Source organism: Erithacus rubecula, assembly GCF_903797595.1.
Source record: "Erithacus rubecula genome assembly, chromosome: 12".
In the NCBI taxonomy this organism is placed as follows: domain Eukaryota; kingdom Metazoa; phylum Chordata; class Aves; order Passeriformes; family Muscicapidae; genus Erithacus; species Erithacus rubecula.
Window position 1 is genome coordinate 9343693 of NC_136664.1, and position 19454 is coordinate 9363146.

At 39.2% G+C, this 19454-nt stretch overlaps 1 protein-coding gene across 1 annotated transcript in view; it reads right to left on the reverse strand.

Annotated features, from left to right (window-relative positions):
- Positions 1 to 605: 605 nt before the first annotated feature.
- Positions 606 to 19454, reverse strand: part of MMP2 (matrix metallopeptidase 2) — a 28278-nt gene continuing 9429 nt past the window's right edge. The window contains exons 6-13 of the mRNA XM_079315833.1: positions 16035 to 16208; positions 14032 to 14205; positions 12823 to 12978; positions 10963 to 11110; positions 7026 to 7162; positions 5083 to 5242; positions 2356 to 2465; positions 606 to 1623 (exon numbers count right to left, since the gene is read on the reverse strand). Of these exons, the coding sequence (XP_079171959.1) occupies positions 1520 to 1623; positions 2356 to 2465; positions 5083 to 5242; positions 7026 to 7162; positions 10963 to 11110; positions 12823 to 12978; positions 14032 to 14205; positions 16035 to 16208 (1163 nt within the window). The 3' untranslated portion in view covers positions 606 to 1519. The remainder of the gene's footprint in view (positions 1624 to 2355; positions 2466 to 5082; positions 5243 to 7025; positions 7163 to 10962; positions 11111 to 12822; positions 12979 to 14031; positions 14206 to 16034; positions 16209 to 19454) is intronic.

The window sequence follows — 19454 nt, forward strand, 5'->3', positions numbered from 1 at the left end:
TTGCTTAGAACAGGAAAACACTGAGTACAAACAAACATGAAGTTGTAGAGGACATGAGAAGAAACCAATGGATCATGGGCTTAGGCATTAGTTACTGGGCAGTTCTGGGAATCATGGACTTAAAATAAGAGATGTTTTTAGAAGGATATGATTGACCCCTTACCTGACTCAGTCTATAGAGGATTTTGAAGTGTTTCCTGTGCATGGAGCTGGGTAAGATCTTTGGCCACATGGTGTCTGATGCCATGGGGAGGATAAGAGTTTACATCTCTGTTTCTCAAACTTTCATCCCTGCAGGATACACACACCCTCTCTTCCTGCTGGGGCTGTGGAGAGGTAGCCTGTGGCAGAGTGTGGATGACAGACAGGAGTGTAAACTGTTCAGGGAGAGCAGTGGGCTTTGCACAGATATGGGACCATGTCATCTCTTTAATTAACTTGCTGCAGTTGCACCTTGGAACCAACAGAGGAAATAACCTGGGTTTCTAAATAAACCCCCCTGTACACTTATATACTGGGTAATGTTTTTGCCTTTGAAAGGTAATGCACTGAAACATGCTACAGAATTTATGATTTCAACTGATACAAGGGAGCCTGGCCATGAGTAGTGTTGACAGTGTAATTTGATTTTATTGGTATTGTTGGCACTTAATACGTGGGACATTCTTTTCTGGTTTATTTTTAATGAGAAACATTCTATCAGATTGTGAAAATAACATTTTCTGTTGCCCAATGCATAGGCAAAAAGCCTAATTGAACAAACCTCCCAATATTATAAAGAACAGGGAAATAAAACACATTAAACAATACTTGACTTTTATGTATAAGGCATTGTCTTCAAAAATCTGAGTCGTTTCCATCCATATAAACAAGGTATATAGTAGTAACAAAGTGCATGAAGCAAATTGCTAAATTTAACTAAGGTATTAAAATAAAAAGTACTTTAAAACAATACTTTAACACAGTTTTTTTGCCATGATTCTATCATGCATCAACACAAAGCAGATCCTGAGGCAACCTGTGCCTTTGACAGTCTTTCTGTATTATTATGTAAATAAATGGAAGTAATGATCAAACTCGTAAGAGGGTGAAAAACATCAAGACAAACCATCCATTTATAACAGAGTTGTATTTAAAAAAAATAAAAATCAAAGTGCACTGCTGGTACATCTCATTGAGCCTATCTGGTATGTGAATAACAGAGGGGCATGATCCAGTCTCCAAAGGTTCCAAGGCTTTGTTTAAGCACCAAGGGAATAAAGAATGATGGCTGTTCTGTTCATAGCACTACTATGACTAGCACAACAATGGAAAAATTGTACCAGAATATATACGTAAACATCTTTTGTATACTGAGGAGGCAACCACTCTTAAATTATCTGATGTGTACAGTACTGGTACTTAGTGTTTTGGTGCCAGTACCAGACTGGTCCAGTAATTAGCATTCAGATCTATTTCTAATTACAGATAAGGCATATAACAAAAAAGTAAATATTTGGTTATTGATATCTCATACGGTTCAGCAACCCAACCAGTCAGAACTTATCTTGCCAATTTTAACAATCTTCAAACTCTTGTCTTCCATTTGTAGATAGTACTGATCTTTGAAAAAGTAGGTGTATCCTGTTTAATAAATAAACAAACATTATCAGATTACGGAGCACTTAATTCTTGATCAAAGATTTTTTTGTCTTCATGATTTCAGGAAGCTTAATGAACTGAATTACTTATTTCCCAAAATATTCATATGTATTTGTATTATAAAAAAAGATACATTTTAAAACTACACTATAATTCCCATCCTGTAGAAGGAAGATCTTGTTAAATGAAGTCTTAAAAAGGTTACTAATAAGGTTACTACTTTGTGAGTCAGAATTTTCTTGGATGAAATATTTGCTGGCAAAATAGATGTTGAAAATGTGACTGAGTCAAGACTCATGTGACACAGTGTTGCTTTCAGAATTTAGTGCATATCTGTGCAAAATTTAAGGCCCCTTAAAACCACAGGTCAGGATCTTAGCTGGAGTGCGTAGGAAAAATGGCAACATACAACCCATTCATGCCTGTGATCAGGGAGATTATCATACTTGATTCTGGTTGTGCTAGGGCAGGATGGTGCTGAAATGGTGCTGGGACTGTGTGCTGGTGTGGGAGCTGGGGAATGTCAGGAGCTGGGAAATGCCCAAGCCACAGGGGCTGGCTCAGTCCTGCATCCTGCTGTGAGGACATCCTGTGCATCAGGCATTGGGTGGCTCCATTTGGCTCCTACTCATAGACCACAAGAATTAAAGTCTCCAATAATTTTGCAGCAAACAAATAAGACAGTTTGTTTGTTAAATCAGAATTAGAGCTTACCACTGTCCCCAAGGCCCAGGACAGCATCGAGGTTATCTGGAACACCATTCCAAGAGTCAGCAATGAATTTAGGGGATGCAAGCTCCATTTTCTTCTTCTCTTCATTGTACCTGAAGGAAATGATATATCTACATTAAAAATCTGCATTTAATGTTAAATTGTAATGTAAGCGTTCAGGGTGTCCTCAGTGAATGTGACTGTATAAAACAAACAGAAATACAATAACTGAGATTGTAACATGGCTTCTATTTCATTATAATTATTGCTTATTCCTTTAGAACCCTGTAAGATTTTACATCTTTCCTTCAAAAATGCAATGCTGAATTGAAATGTGCTTTCTCAGGAAAGTTCTTTCCCAAAATGTAACTTGGATGGGGATCAGTGCTGAGCAGGAGGCATGTCCTGAGCACAGTGATGTGCAATATACTGTGAACAGGCTTCAGGGACAGCATGTGAGGCCTCAATGACCCTTCAGGTGCTCAAGCACCTCTTCAGGAGCAGCACACTTCAGAGAGGTTGTCTTTGACAGTACTTGAGGGAGAAAACCATTTATGCTCCCAATTTTTATTTATCCATGTCCATAGATATCTCAGGTTACTTTTCCCTCATTGCTCTATGGAACTACTTGGATTATATCCAAAGTTACACCAGTTCTAATGAGCAGTGGGTTGGTCAAAATCAATTTAAATGATTCATTTAAATTCCTTGCTATTTTTTTTTCCTGGGCTATTTAAAGAAAATCTAATACCTTGCTGGTTAGCTTTAAAACTTCAGCTGTGGAAACTGAGCCAGGTCCTTTCCCCCTTCTCACAAAACTCTGCTATGCTCAACAGTCTTGTTATAATAACACTAAAATAGCTTGTGGCTGGAATGAAGGAGAGAGAAGGCTTCCAAAAATCCATTTAAAGTAAGTGTGATAATGACACAGGAAGGACTATGGTATGTAACTACTTTGATTCCATTGACAGAGTCCTTGTATAAAATGTAACAGCCACATACTTAAGGGTTATAGCGTCTGTTCAACAGAGATGCTGTTCAGATTTTTTTCTGAAATATTTTTCAACTGCTTGCTTCTTCACACAGATAGAAATCACTTAATCCTATTTTGTTTCCTTAACTATAAATTATGCATTCTGCAATGAATGCACTTGATAAGGTACTTCGATAGAAATACTGTCTGTGATTGGAGTGATGAATTAGTTGGAGGCCCTGCAGTACAGTTCATCAAAACAATAGTTGGTACAGAGCAGACCAACAGCTTTTAAACTCATGGTCTGTAGGTTTTAGTAGGAATCTGAAGTGTTGCAAATGACTATTAAAACTTGTAAGTGTTTAAATGGTCTCTACAATACATTAAAGACATTAAAGAATGAATAACATTCTTTAGGTTTTTAGTTTTTTTTTTTTCTTTAGATAATGGAGAATACTGTCCTTAAAGTAATTGAAAATTATGATCAAGTGGCAATTGTATTTACTTACAGGAATCCACAGCCATTAGGATAAAATAAAGAAAGTAATTCAGTTTAATCATAAGATGAAATTATTGTTCTCATGAAATGGACTCAATTATACTGAGATCTTCTTTGATATATTATACAGAATATCTCTCAGAATGAACCCTTAAAGATTGGGGAATCTTTTAGATTTCTGACAGTTATTCCTGATGTTTAACTTTCCTCCAAATTGTCATTTAATGAATAGGTCCACTTTCAGCCTGTTGTGTAAGGTCTACATTCATGAAATAAAGTCCTGTTCTGGAACAGACGTCTGACAGTGACTGCAGGAGTCAGGGCCTCTGTTTTGTTCTGATGCCATTTTGATAGCACAGAGGTGACTCACAAAGTTCTTCCTCTGCTTTTTAAGGTGCTCTTTTGTGCCAGATATTCCTGGCAATTATGGTAATGAAATTCTATTAAATACAATTATACAATTAGTAGATTCTTCAGGTGTAATGCAGGATATTTATTTCTACCACAGTAACAGCCTTGAGGCATTTGAAGGACATTCCTTCTTAATCTAAGACAATAAGAGCATGGTAGCAGATCACCTGAGCTTCACTGGAAACATGAAAAGGATTGAGAGACTGTCAAAATAAATTAAAGCTATGATTTTTCTCAAAGTACTTACAGATACACTTGTGGTTTGTTCAGATTTCCTCAGTGCCAACTATATTAGTAGAGCAAAGGTGTAAGTGATGCTAGAACAGCTGCTGAAAGGATTTACAGTCATCCCCAGCATGTTTTGGTAGTCACACTGCTGTTTCCTTTAAATCCAGTGCCTCTAAACCTGATGGCTTAGTTAAAGAATTTCTTAGGCAATCTGGTCAATCTTTGGATTCAAATGATTGGAGCTCAGTGCATTTTTAAGGAATTCCTTGCAGAGTTTTCTCCCAGCATTTGTGAGCTGACAGTAAGGCCAGCTTGTCCCTCTTAAGAGCCAGGGACTGATGTGGGGCAGTTGCTGGTGCATGGGGGCATAGGGATGAGTTAGTGGTGGGCACTCTGACAGACACTCCCAGAGACCCTCTTCCAATGCTGTTTTTGAGGCTGGCTTTTCTCAAACCCTTGCCAGTTTCCTGTTGCTGTACTGTAGCACTTTGCTGCTGTCAGTACTGTCCTGGCAGCCCTTGCTTTCTATTCCCAGGGGATGTGCCCTGTTTGGTCCCTGCCTCCTGCAGCTCAGGTGCATTCAGCCAACAGCATCCTACCACCACTCAATGCATCTTACTTCCAGTATCTGTCTCCAGCAAAAATGTATGTCCTCTTGTTTCTGCCCCAGTTGAAAGCTGCATCAACACGCTGCACATCAGGGGGCAGTCCCAGGCTGCTGAGCTTCTTTGGATAGCCCCTGTCCAAGTTGCTGGCTGAATAAACCCAGTACTCATTTCCTAAGTAGAGAAGGAAAAAAAAAAACCAAACAAAAACTGTTTATTAATCACTAACAAAAGGGTTTTTCTTCTTTTTTTGCTTTGCCATGTGACTTTTTATTGCACTAGCTGTACCACTAGTTTTCTAGTATTTTACCAACTGTGATTACCACTGCTTTTGCTACTGAAGTGCTCTTGCCTCAGAAAGACATCCCCTCTTTCCTCTTGCTTCCTCCCTTCACTGATGGGTCTTTGAGGCAGACACTGCCTTGGTACATTTGGGTTACATGCTGAAACAAGTAGTTTATACCGGAAATTTTTAGTATTATGAAAATTGTCTGAAACCAGCCAGGAGCACCTGATGTTCAAATGCAGCAGCTCATGTTCACCCTTTATTTGTTTTGTTGATAAATTTTATTGAGTGATTAACAGGAAGTTTTCCCCCAGAGTTTCTGTTTTCCTTTACCACACAGCATTATCTAATGTCTCTCCAGATGTGTATTAGTAGACTGTGAAGTAGTGTTCCATGTTCTTTACATGGAGTTATAATTTGCTTAGTAAATAACCTCACTGGATTCTCTGAAAGCCATAGAAAGATTTATTCATGAAAGGATATTTCTTTGATTCTGTGCTAGTGGGAAAGTAAATAAGTAAAGTATTAATGTGAGAAAAGTGTAAAGTGTGGCATTTGAGATTCTTGGAAGTTATTGATTCACTATTCAGGAGCAAAGGATGGGACTAACTAGTAAGTATTTAAAGACAATTGTGTTATTTTCAAACCAATCTTTGTTTTCTGATAGTTCATATTTTATTTTTTTTAAAATGCAGGTTAGCTACATTTTCCTGGAATTTGTAAAGAAAAGGAGAGGTTTAGATGTGATAGAATTCTGTCTACTATATATAATATTCAAAGTGTTTTGATTTGCCTGACTTCTTTCAATTTTTTCCCCCCATCCATGTAAACTAGAGCAAATGGCCTCTGAGCCATGTGGAATAGATTATCATTACTTTTTTTCTCTCCTGTGCAGAAAATGTACGGCAGCTTTTGCCATATGGTTTTTACATGACTGGAGATGTTTAGTCATGTTTTTAGTAGATACTGGAGCCTAGGTTTTGCTGGCTCAGTTCTTCGTGTTGAAAACAGTCTCACAGCTCTGCTCATTTGGCCACTGCAGCTGAACCACATGTGACAGACAGAGCAGAGCTTCCTGTCCTGCTCCTCTCCCATGGAGGCAGCTTGCACGGCTGCCTGCATCCCTGCCTGATGAGCCACAAGGAAGATGCTTGGAAGCCAAAGTGGAAATCAGTCTTTGGCAAAAGAGAAGGAGACAAGGACAGGCATGAGGAGGAAAAATAAAATGTAGTTTTCTCAAGCAGCATGTGCTGAGATAATAGCTTAAAATGGAAGGAAACAAGAAAAACAGAGCTGTGACTGGGGAAAGAGAGCTCCCACTGTTGTTGCTTTGCATTTTAAATAATGATTCTTGTTTGGCTTTGCTTGTTGTTGAATGTCACTTTCTAGGTGCTTATAGCTCTCCTTTTGTTGTACTGGAGGTTGAATGCTGTTTTGAGTCTTTCAGATCCAGCCTTTGTCCTAAAATCCTTGGAGGGCAGGGGAGAATAGGGAGATCTGTCACCCTACCTGTGAGCTCTGCTGGCTCTTAGACAGGCTGTCCCAGGTACAACTTGGAGGAAAGTGAGCTTGAATGCAACATTATGCAAATGACTACTTATATTTTGAAACTTAAACCCCATACATGTTAAAAAACAACAACAACAAAAAAATAGCCTTTAAAACCAATACCTGAGAAAAACACAGCCTTTTCATCCTGAGGGGCCTCATAGACAGCATCAATTTTCTCTGGCAGATCAGGCCAAAATGTAGCAACAAGAAGAGGACCTGTGGGTTTTCCTCGGGGGTTTATAGTCCTCCACATGAATCTGAGCAGAACAGAAAATTGTACAGGATTTACAATGAACTAATTCAGCAGCACATCTGTTTCTCATCACTTGTGGCATGCGCACACACACACATGCGCACACACAACAGCAGCTGCAGGCACTTGTAACTCTTCTCTTCACTGACTGAAAAGCAAACTCATTTATTTGGGGGCATCACCATAAGCTGCATGCTGGACTGCAGGTGAAATTGCTGTACTGATTGCTTCCTGTTGCTCTTTGGCATCAGGGCAAAATTTATCCTCTGCTTTGAGTATACAAATAAAATGCTTTGAGCAAACAGATAAACTCATTTACACAGCATTTAAACTGTTAGAGCCCTCCTGCTGCTGCGTATGGAGCAGATGGATGAGCCTTTGACAAAAGCAGAGTTTTGTATTCCATGAACTGCTCTTGCAATTACTATTGTAGTGACTAAAAGTTCAAATTTAATAGCAGTATATCATAGTGCTTGGAAGTGAGTTTGGCTGCAAAAGAAACTGCTAGCACTAAAAACGTTCATTAGAGAAATGCAAAGGGTAATTTATTGGCTATTTTATACATAAGTAGGATGATAATTTGATTTAAGCTTTAAAGAGCTCTAATTATCTTTAAATGGCAAGCTTTGTGATGAAGGCTTTTGGTATTAAAAATGGCACTGCTGTTTTATCCTCCATAGAATGAAGAACTTTTTTCCCCAGCAGAACAAAAGTTTGGACATGGTCATAAAATGAAAAATTAGCAGGCTGGTGGAATTGCTCTTGCACCAAGCCATAGTTGTTAAATTCTGAGGTCAAACTGCTTTTACCATTAATGTGTTTCTGAAGCTCAAGGTTCTACTGGCATTTTATTTTTTGCAGAGTATAAATTGTCATTACTCATTCCTGCCTAGAATAATTTTACCTTTGGGAAGCCCAGTATCTTAAACTGCATTTTGCTGCCTAAAATTTGGAGGAGCAGTCCTAAATTAATTTAACAAATTGCTGTATTTTTATCAATAGTTAAGATAGTAATATCTTATCCTATCCTTGTTTTGCATACATAGATGTATTTTTTATATGTACAAAAATATCTCTGGGCACGACTCATAATTTTAATTTACAAAAAAGAGGCAAAGAATAAGCTATCTGGCTAATTACTGCTCTTGAAAGTGTTAAAATACATATGACATGCTGCAATTGGTAATACCATTCATTCCATGCATATCTTTTTAGACAGAAAAGCAGATTCAATATGATATGGAATGGAAATTCATATAGAAAAATCTTTATAATGCCGCATTCGTAAAGCAGCTCCTTTAAAAATCCAAGTTACAGAATTCTTAGTCAAGTTTGGACCTGATTTATGGCTGAATCAGCTCCAGTAATTGCTATCTGCATGAATTTCAAACTTTTCAAGGCCAACGGAGACTTAACACCAGGTTTTTAATAAACCACACATTTCAAGGGACTTGTTAAATTGGTGAGGTTTTCTTTTGGAAAGGGAAACTTTTTCAAAGCTGAATTTTATTTTGTTTTTGAATTGGGTAGAAGGTATTTCTATTTCTACACATCTTACTGAAGAAATGGTGAAATTAATTATTCGGCTTTCTCATTTCAATTTGAACACCATAAAATGTTTTAACTCATCCATATTCAATCTCAATATTACTTTTATAGACAGATTTAACAATTTGGTTACAGTAGGATTTTTTTACATCATATTTTAACATAATCTATGTTTTTCATGATTGATGATGATGATGATGATGATTTTCATATGCAGTTATTGAAAGTAGATCTTTTTTGTTGTCCTGATAAATTTCAAAGTGTGAAACTTTTGTTCACTCTCAGAATAAAACCATCTGTGGAATTGCTGTTCTTGGGCATTCTGTGCCCAACAGAAAAGCTCAATTGTTCTCCATAGCTAACAGCACCTTCAGTAATTCCCCTTTCCTGGTAATTTACTTTCCTTGATTTGAGGTGGGGAGGGAAAATACTTTTTTTTGGAAAGAATTAATCATATCTGACCTCCTTTTTGCTATTTACTCTCTTTTTGCCATGTGACAGTTGGATTCTATGGCAATTTTCATGAATCATGGAAGTCACACGACACATGACAGACAGCTGTTTCTTGAGTTCCAACAGTGAGTCATGATGCTGCTTGCCTGATACTTGGAAAGCTGCAGGACTGACAGGCAAAGCCATTCCAGAGCAAAACAATTCAGCAGTTGTCTGCTTTTGCTGCATGCTGGATAAAGGCTGAGCCAGTCTGACCAGATTGTTTTGGTATTTGCACAGTTCTTAGACCAGCTGTATCTAAATGCAAAATACTTCTATTATGTTGGGATTATATAGAATATTGGATCACTCTGCTGGTTTAGGAGTAGATTTTATATTGTTCCTTTTTGTGGCTACCGTTTTGCAAGAGCAGAAGCAAGGTGGAATTCTGGCTGAAAACCAACAGCCATGAGTGAGCAGAAGAGGAGCAGTAGCTGGGTATGGTGTGGAACTTGGTAGGGGTTTTACTGCTGTGAGAAGGTTTTTCCTTGGAAGGTGCTGAGCTCAGGTGAATACTTCAGCACTCTGATGACTAAATTAGCAAAAGTAAACTCTGTTTTTGGCAAACCTGGGGGCCCAGCCCTGCGAGGCTTTGTGTGAGGCTGATCTGGCAGTACTGTGGGGACATTTGGTGGCCAAGGAAAGAATGTGCCTTGCCAGTAGGGATCACTGGAATCTCAGCCTGCAGCTGATATGGCCAAGAGAAAGAATACAAAAGGTATCAGGGTGATACCCACAGACCAGATTAAAGCTTCTTACTAGCAGAAGGATTAAATTCCATTTCTGCATTGCTAAAACACAAGGCCTGTGGTAAAGTCCAACTTCAAACCTAAAACACTGTTATTCTGGGTATCATGTAGATTGGATTTAGAAGGAAATACACAGAATCATTGTATTTACCCTTAAAAATCAACTAACTAACCATGGTTTTTTGTTGCTAATAGCTGGTGAGTAGAGTTAAACCATGCAGCATAGTAATATATAGCTTCATATATCTAGCTGAAAATTTGAATCTGGAGTAGATGGCTGGACTCATGTCACCAGGAGATACAAATAATTTTTAAATTGCTATTTTGTAAGGGGAACTTGTTTTTTAGTTCCTTCTTCTGTGTAAATTTCAACTGATGACTACCAAGGGGCAATGAACAGGTGGGTTTCAATACTTCCCTTAGCCTGAGATGCCTGTATGTGTTTTTATATGATAGGAGACTGGTTTAGGCACACTCATTGAATGTGTGTGGACCCAGATCTTCAGTGGTGTTGGGAGAATGTTCAGGGTAGCTGAATATAAATGATCCCAAATTTGGCATTGATTTATGGCAGGGAGGAAAGGAGCTTGAGTGTCCCTCACAAGGGTGCTGCCAAGTGCCATACCCTTTAGGAGATGCTCTTCATTGCTGAGCTGGGAATACAGGCCCTGGCAAAGGCAAGGGAGCTGCAGCTGAGCAGAAACTCATTTTATGAGGAATCTCTGCTTTTGCATCAAAAATGCCTTTCTGTCTTGGAGGCTTTGCACACATGTAGCCCATCCCAATCACCAGTGTCCTTGATGTGTAATTACAACGGCCATGAGTCACATCATGCTGTTATTTAATGACTTTGGACTCAACCTGAATTAAACCATTTCCATTTCCCTTAGGAGTTGAATAGGACACTTTCCCATCTCTGAATACACAAAACAAAGGGGAGGACGTTGTGCCTGATAATAAATATCTAGATTTTGGTGAATAGGGGCTTTCTTGGTAAGCACTTTATCTCACTTACCTGTCCTTGAAGAAGAAGGTTTCTCCTCTAATTTGCGCGACGCCGTCGAACACGATGTCGTGCTTGCAGAGCTCTGGGGTGACGGGGCCGAGGGTTGGCTGTGGGCCTGGGCCCGGGCCCGGGCCTGGCCCCACATCAGGGGACACCTCTGTCAACAGAGACATTGTTACACTGCAGACAAGGGCTGCACATGGACAGCAGGGCTGCCATGGCTTCTGAAAGGGTAATTGGAGTGAGCTCTGCAAGGAGGAAAAAATGATAATAAAATCTCTACAGGAGAAGGGTGGTTGAGCAGAGCTGAGGAAGCCTTGAGTCCCGCCCTGTCCTAATCCCCCGTGTGGCCTCACTTGAGACACAGTGTCTGTGTGTCTGTCTGGGAGATAATTGGGAATTATCATTCAGAAGTGAACATTGCAATTTGTATTTTGCTGGCTTCTGAAAAGAAGATAAAGATTTCAAAGTCCTTGTACTCAGAATTATGTGTGGCTCTGCTGAGAAAGACATCAAAGTGGATTTCTCTTTTTTAAGGACGTGTCAATATTTGGCAAGTTACAAAGATGTATTATGAGCCATTTGTAGGATCTTCCTGCCCTTACCAAGAATCAAAATGTGCTTTTCAGAACATGAATTTTTCTATTTGGCGTATTTTATTTTGTATTATTATTTGGCTGCTGCTTCTCTTGAGGCATTTGACTCTTTTTCTCAGATATTAGGTTAACTTACTGCATGAGAAAAAAATGGAATGTAGCTGATTTGTGATAATAATAAAGCCAGAAAAGAAAGGTTTTTTTGAGTGCTTGTTTTACATAGAGAGCAATTTGTAAAGGGTTGTATCAGTTACAAAGAGGAAGAAAGATAGTTTCTTCTTGGATATTGAAGCATGCTTTAAAACAACTGGCTGAGGTTCTAAACTCTTATCAAAGGTGCACAGTATGGGCTCAGAAAACTCACTTAATCTTGACCATGTCTCAATTCCCTTCCTTAATTAAAGCAGCTAAGAACAAGGAATAATGAAGACTCAAATCAGATTTTTGTCTCATGTGATAATATTTTTGGCATATTCTTATTAAAATTTCTGAGGTGTGGAATACTGTACAATATAGTCATAGTTAAAAAGATCTCTCAGTAGAAAAGTGAAAAGAACAGAAAGAGAAATGGAATCTGGGAATGACTGCTTAATTGAAGTATACTGCAAGGCAGAAAATCTGTACATGGAAGGAATCTTAATCATGATACTACTTATGCATTTTACTAAAGCTATCTGTGGAGAAAAGAACAAATATTAAAGATTTAGCTACATAAAAAATACTTAAATCCACTTTTTCTCTAGGACTCTGCCTAATATATTTACATAGAAGTTTTAGCTCCCACACACTTTCTGCAAATGTTATCATGATGGCACAGTTTGAATTGTGGGAAGGCAATGTGAACTGTTTCCAAGCTGGGACACAGGAAAAAATGTCCTTCCCCTCTTGTAGAGGGTCACAACCTGGGAAGCTCAGAGCATTGCAGAATGTAACATCCAAACCCATCCATGTTAGGTACTTTAAACTAGTGACAAACATGGCATTTCATTGTCCCAGTAAAGGCATGAGAAATTTTCATCTAAAATTTTGTTTTGGGGGGATTTTGATGCTCCTTTTCATTCAGTAAATTTAGTGACCCATCATCCTTAAGTTGTGATATTTGATTCAAGTAGCAGGCCTGGTAATATGAAGAGAGGAGGGGGAAAGGAGTAGAGAATGTTTCTGGCATTGATGGGATTGTGCAGTTTGTAATTTACTGCAAATTCTGAGTCTGAGATTTCAACCTGTGCTGCCTGATTTTCTGATGAGTTCTGCTGGTGGGGGAGGACTTTACCATATAGCTCCTGGATCCCTTTAATGTCATCCTGAGAAAGTCGAAAGTTCTTGGTGTAGGTGTAGATGGGGGCCATGAGAGCTCCTGGGTCCTCAGAGTGCTCTAATCCCATGGCATGGCCAAACTCATGGGCAGCAACCAAGAAGAGACTGTACCCTGAATAGCACAGGAAGACACTGTTAGCTGCTTGCATTTAAATAAAGTTATAACACACAGGTTATTCACAATAAATAATAATAATTAATATTTACAGCCTCCCATGGTGAACATCACACCTATTGCCAATAATGACATTTCACTGGAGAGATTCTAAAACCTTTTGTAGGTGATCTTTTCTGTTGTCTCCCATGCAAGTGACTCTGAGCACAGTCTTAATACTTGTATGAGAAAAGTAAGTGTAGCAAATAACATTGGACATCCCTTTCAGTTACAGAAGAATTGTAATCTAGATATCAATTCTTCCTTTCCACCATGAAAAGGCTTGTAAGTTGTAAACAGGTCTGTAAATATGTGTCTCTGAGAACAGAGACACATTAAATTAGACACATCTAAATTAGTACTGGTGTACCAAATATTGTTGGGTTAGAAATATATCACAGAAATTTATCATAGAGTGACATTTTATCAATTATACCCAAACAGTCTCTGAAATTTGGCAGATTTCTTTCCTCCTAGAAAAACCCCCTAAATCTAGTATTTATCTGTAAATATGCAAGAACCCTTTTGCCCATGTTAAAATATGGCAAATATTAACCAAAGTAATTTTAAATAGCAGTGTTGGTCACATAAACTTCATGCTGTCACTCACTTTTTAAACATGTTTTTCATCCTTTGCAATATCAGCCACAAATGTATTAATTTTTTACATTTAGTGTTTGTTCCTAATTCATATCAGTGTATAATTTATCACGTACTAATGAAATACTATAGTACTTTTAGCCTTGTAAGGAAAAACTGGTGGGGAGAAAAACACCTATTGATTAATTAATTTGTTTCATGGTTTTGTATTTTGGCAGGATCCTGCATCTAGGTCTAGGAAATGTGAATATTTCAGACGAGCTCTGGGTGTGACTCTGGCTGCAGTCTCACGCCTCAGTGCAGGGATTTTGCTCAGATTTCGGGCTGAAGTGCTGTGACCAGCGGGAGAGATGAGTGTGCAGTGCCTGCAGCTGAGCCACGTGGCAGTGTCACCCTGGCACGAGGTGTCACCTTGGTCAGGACAGAAGCCCCACTTGCGGTCGTCGTCGTAGCTGCTGGTGGAGGCGCACCACAGCTTGCCGTCGCTGCGCCCCGCGCTCGTGCACGACTCGTACTTGTTCCCCAGGAAGATGAAGGGGAACACGCACGGGGCGCCCTCGGAATTCCCACCAACTGTTGACATGGCTGTGGGAAATGACAGGAGAACCCAGTGAGAAGGGCATCCCTTTGGCGTCCTCCTAACTACACTGAAAGCAGAAAGGAAGAAGAAATGCTGCAGTCCTTCTAGGAGTATTATGGGTGAAGGTAATATTTGAAAATTGTCTGACAGAATTAAAAAGGAAAATGTTGACATGCTGCCATTGCAATGGATTTCCAGGTAGCTTTGGTGGGGGTGGGAATGAGCCCTGGACTCATGCCCACAGCTCTGGGGAAGCAGCAGCTTAACAGTGTTTTATGGAAGGTGATTGCCCAGCAAGTATCTTTTAAGGCTCATTCCTGGTGTTATTTTAAAGTGTTTAGGTGGAAGGTAGAATTAGTGTCAGAAAGGTTAAACAGCTGTTGAATATCCACCTGGTTAGTGGGTGTCCCACTGATGAATAAGCTTTATACACCCTGACAGCAGGGTACAGTTTAAAATCATGTGATTTTAGACATTTTCTAAAGGAAAACATATTAAATGGGGATAACTTCTTTTTAACAAGTATAGTGCAAAAACTTGAGAAATTTCCCCCTGTGTTCTCATCTATGTAGTATATGGCAGTAATATATAAGACATAACATTTGTATTTTCAGTTATTTCTAGAGGGAGGAGGATGTAACTGCATTTAAAATAACAGTTTAAAGTAGGTATCATGAACAGAATATGAAGAGAATATAAAACTCATTTAAATTCATTTACACTGAAACCTGGCAATTACAATTCCTTTCAAATCATGGTCTGTCTTCTGGGAAGGTACATGACAGCAACATAGAGGCCAAGCTGTTTGTGTCCCTAATTATTTATTAGCACTTATTTCTCATTCCTTATTATTTATTAATAGCCTTTATGCTGAAAAAAAACCCCCAAAACCAGCTTAAACTAAGGGTATTTCTCAGTTCCAGTGATAGTGACTGGGTTACCTAGGACTTTGAATACATTGATTCTAGATAAACTGCTTCTTTTGTCTGATCTATGATACTTTAGAATTTTCTCTTCTTAACCTTGTAGCAAGTTATAATGAATTTGATCTTTTATTTTCTTTCTTTTTTTTTTTAACATCTGTAATGTAAAATGGAAGGTTATCTAAAGTAACAGAAAGCCAAATACCAACACATCAAAGCTGTATAGCAAAAGGTAGGCTATTTTCAAGAGATCCCAAAAAATCAAAAAGCAAGATGTGTGTAGGTTTGAATGTAGCTTCCCCTTAGCTCTATTAAAAGCCAGAGATTTTAGAATTGCCATGGTTCACTTAATCTCTATGCTTATGACTCTGGTGCCACAAAATGAACATCTGAAAATGAACACCTGCCATGATATTCACATTATAGAATAATTTTTGTTCCTTTATGTAGTAAAATTCAAGTTAGAAAGTATAAATAAGTGTGAAGAAAGTGGAAATTTTTTTTCTTGGCTAAACCATTTCACTTAGTTCTTTTGAATTGCTGAAAAGATCTGTTAATACAAGCTTAACATACTAAATAGGATTTCTTTTTCAAGTGTACATGGTAAGTATTAAGCTAAAATATTATTCATACTTCTGTCCCATGAGACTTCACTTCCAGGGCCATTAACAAATTGTAATTATTCTAAAGTGTAGCCATGCATTTGTAGGTTCAATGAAATTTGAGTATTCCTGACAAACCTGTACTGTGACAACCAACAAACTGCTCCTGCTCCAGTTACATCCTTCACCCCTCTGTTGAAATTGTGTCTAACTCATCAACTTTTGTGTGCTCTGGTGAAAGTGTGCCAAAGGAGACTTGTTCAAACAATGACCAGTCAGACTGTGATATGCAAGCAGCATCCCTCATACCAGTCTCTGGACAGAATCCGTATTTCTTGTCCCTGTCGTAGTCCTCGGTGGTTCCACACCATCGGTACCCGTCTGTCCTGCCTTCTGTTGTGCACTGGTCATAGGACTGCCCTTGGAATTTGAAGGGAAATTTGCATGGCTGCCCATCACCATTGCCACCCATTGTAAAAAGTGCTGGAGGGAGAAGAAGAGAGGAAAATGTCAATGCACAAAGCTCAGTACCAACAAGGAATCACAGTGTGCCCATGGGAACATGCCCGGGTTTGGACAGACATTGGATGCCCATCAGGAGTGATGCTCTTCACACTGGGAGAATCAGACATCTGGTGAATCTGTGTCTTCTCCAGGCTGCTCTGTCACTGGGAATCCCCTGTGGTAGGACAATGTGCCATGTGCTGGTGAGAGGACACTGTGAATACAACAAACTGCTCTTGGTCTTGCCCTGAACACAGATGAAACATCCTTCATGCATTCATGATCTGATTGCCCCGGAATTTTAAGAACAGCACTGCTGAATAACTTACCTGTTCAAATTCCCAGTGTAAAGCATGCATGATTTAGCCTTTTTAAGGTGTCCAAGAACACCTTTTCCCTTCTTTCTCATCCAGTTTAAAGCAGCAACTAAACCCCAAATGTGTATGTGGGAAGGCTTGGCAGGTAGGTTCTAACTTGGCTGTTTTTGATGACTAAACAGCCATTACAGCCTCAGTGTGTAGGATCTGAGGGGGTTTGCCTTTGCTTAGTCTGATACATCAGTGGGAAGAGGCATTGTTTATGTGTGTGCTTCTTTAGAGTAGCACTAAATAAACACCCCAGACCTCTTCTGGCCTAAGGGTAGCTAGGAAAGGGTTCTGACAATGGGGTATTGTGACCCAGATGGTCCACTTTGTCTTTTACACTTAAACCAGTAATTGGCCACAGCATCAGGGACATGAACCAGTAAATTATAGAATTTCCAGTCCCACTCATGAGAGGAGTTGGAGCTTTGCAGTCCTGACTCTCACACACAAGTTTGCTGAACTTCTGCTCTGCTTATGAGAGTGATTCTATCCTTTTGCATCCTGGGCATGGGTGGGGTCCTGTCGGCAACACACACTGTGCCTTCCCAAAAGAGCAAGCTGCAAATGTTGTTTTTTGTCTCAGGTGCTGTACTAAAATAGGAAAAGGTGCATGAACTAGGACTGTGGCTATTGTGATTGGAGAAGGACCTTATTTTTTTAAAAAAGTAATGATAGAATTGGAGAGCAAAGTTTAACTGAGTTGTTTAGATGACTCACCATGAGCTGCTTCCAGCTCTAGGTCTGGCAAGCTCTGCATTTTAATAGCCTTTTTATATTGGTTTACATGTGGCTAAGTTGCAAAAACCATATGGAAAGCCAGACTCTTACTTCTCATGCAGCCTTTCTGAGTCACAGTCAGAATACAGCTTTTCATTTTGCTTGAGGCTACATCATGTGATGGTAACAATGGTTTATGAAGTTTTCAATCTGCCCCTCCTTGCTATAAAATTGCTTTAATGTAAAGGAATATTGGAGGCTGGGGCAGTTTCCCAAAAACAAAAGTCCAATTTACTTGTTAGGGGATTTTGAAGGGCCTTGTTCTGCATCATGGCAAACTCAGCAATTTAAAACCTGGTGAAGACACACTGAAGTGAGAGCAGATTCAGACTGGACGTTACTAACATGTGAACTTCACTTTTAGCTCTTCCTAGAAAAATGAGCCAGTTGTGATGTCAGGAAACCTCAGTCTGGAAGGCTAAAACCCCTGTGGCACAGATCCAAGGTGGAGGTAGCTGCAGCTTCAGGAGGATTCTGCCAGTCAGCAGCAGCCTGTAGGATCTGTGATGGGTGTGGGGGAGATAAAGGCAGAGAACAGATTGTACTGGAGGACCAAAGTTAGGAGCCTAAACTGCCTGTAGTGTCAGTGCAGTTTGGAAATGAGAGAGATCAAGGTCCCTTGATCCCATATGGCAAAGGAGAAGTTCAGCACCTGTGTAAGATTTGTGTGACAGGTAAATAACTTTCTGCTTTACCTTCTGCTTTGAAAAACTACAGTTCAATCAGTTTAAAAAACTGGGGTACAGATCTGGGATTAACTTTAGAAAAGCCTGGTGCAGCATCATAGAATTTAAGATGTTTCCATACATGCACTGTGGCTCTATAATGGGAAGAATTTAAACTAACTCCAGTGAGCTAAACATGAGAGAAACAAAGGCTAACAGTCAGGAATGTTGTCCCCAACACAGACTCTCTGATGTAAATCCTCCCCTATCTGAATTTATTAGCTGGGGTTTAGCAAATGGTGCCTTGGAATAATGAGTGAACAATGCCACTCTGCATTTAATAAGAAACATCTGTGCATAACTGTTCATGGATCTTGCAAAACAATTGCATCAGAAACAAAAGGCTGAAACCCTTCTGTTCCATTTCAGAAACCTTGACACTGGCATTTCCAGGAACTTCACTTGCAGAACCTAACAGTGCTTCACTGCTTACATTTTCAGCCTTGCATGACTTTAGGATGTTACAAAGATGTATCAGTCAGGGTATGCGGATCTCCATTTCTCCAGCTGTCTATAATTTGGGCTTCTTTCTGACTGTATCTGAGTGCTTGCAGTATTTTAAATAAATGAGTCAAATTTTTCTATTTTCTGGCTGAATGAATTAACCCAAGGGAGAGGAGATTTGAGGAAAGGTGGGAAATGCAGATGGCAAAATTTCACAAAAATAGTGTTTGTGTAGCTATGTGCATGTGCACACTTATAGCCTGATGAAGTAAATATTCTGAAAGTCACACCACTAACAATAACTTTTTAAAAAGTTAATTGTAGTTTGTGTAAAGTTCTCCTGCTTGTCCATCTTCTATAGCAATATAAATAGCTGTCACCAGGGTAGATATCAGGTCTAAATATGACCTAAAACAGGCAATTAGGGGTTTGGGAATTAAAGAATATCTTTTTACCACATTAGGTCTAGAAGACTGATATATTCTGCAACAGATTGTCTTTGGAAACCACCACCATCCTGATGCATAAAATATGTAATCTTGTATTTGAAACTATATGGTCTTGCTTGAAAAAGCCCAAAAATCTGCCAAGCAGGAATCCATATAGTGTTTGGCTACAGCAGGATTCCAGAGAATCTTGTTTAGAAGTTTTTCTATGTACACATACCTGCAAACTTTTGAAAAAGAGTTTCTTTTCAGACATATACTAATACATGTGTGACAGTACTTGTGTGCTGGGACATGTTGGGTTCTATTTGTGCACCCTTGGGCTGGCAAACCCCTGAGTGTGTTTTGTTAGCTTGAGGCTTAAGCATCACTAATTTTCTTTCAGCAATCTGCATTGTCTTTCCTTGTACTGACTGCATGTAGCCATAATACTATAAGTAAGTCCAGTACAATTGTTTCAAGCAGGAT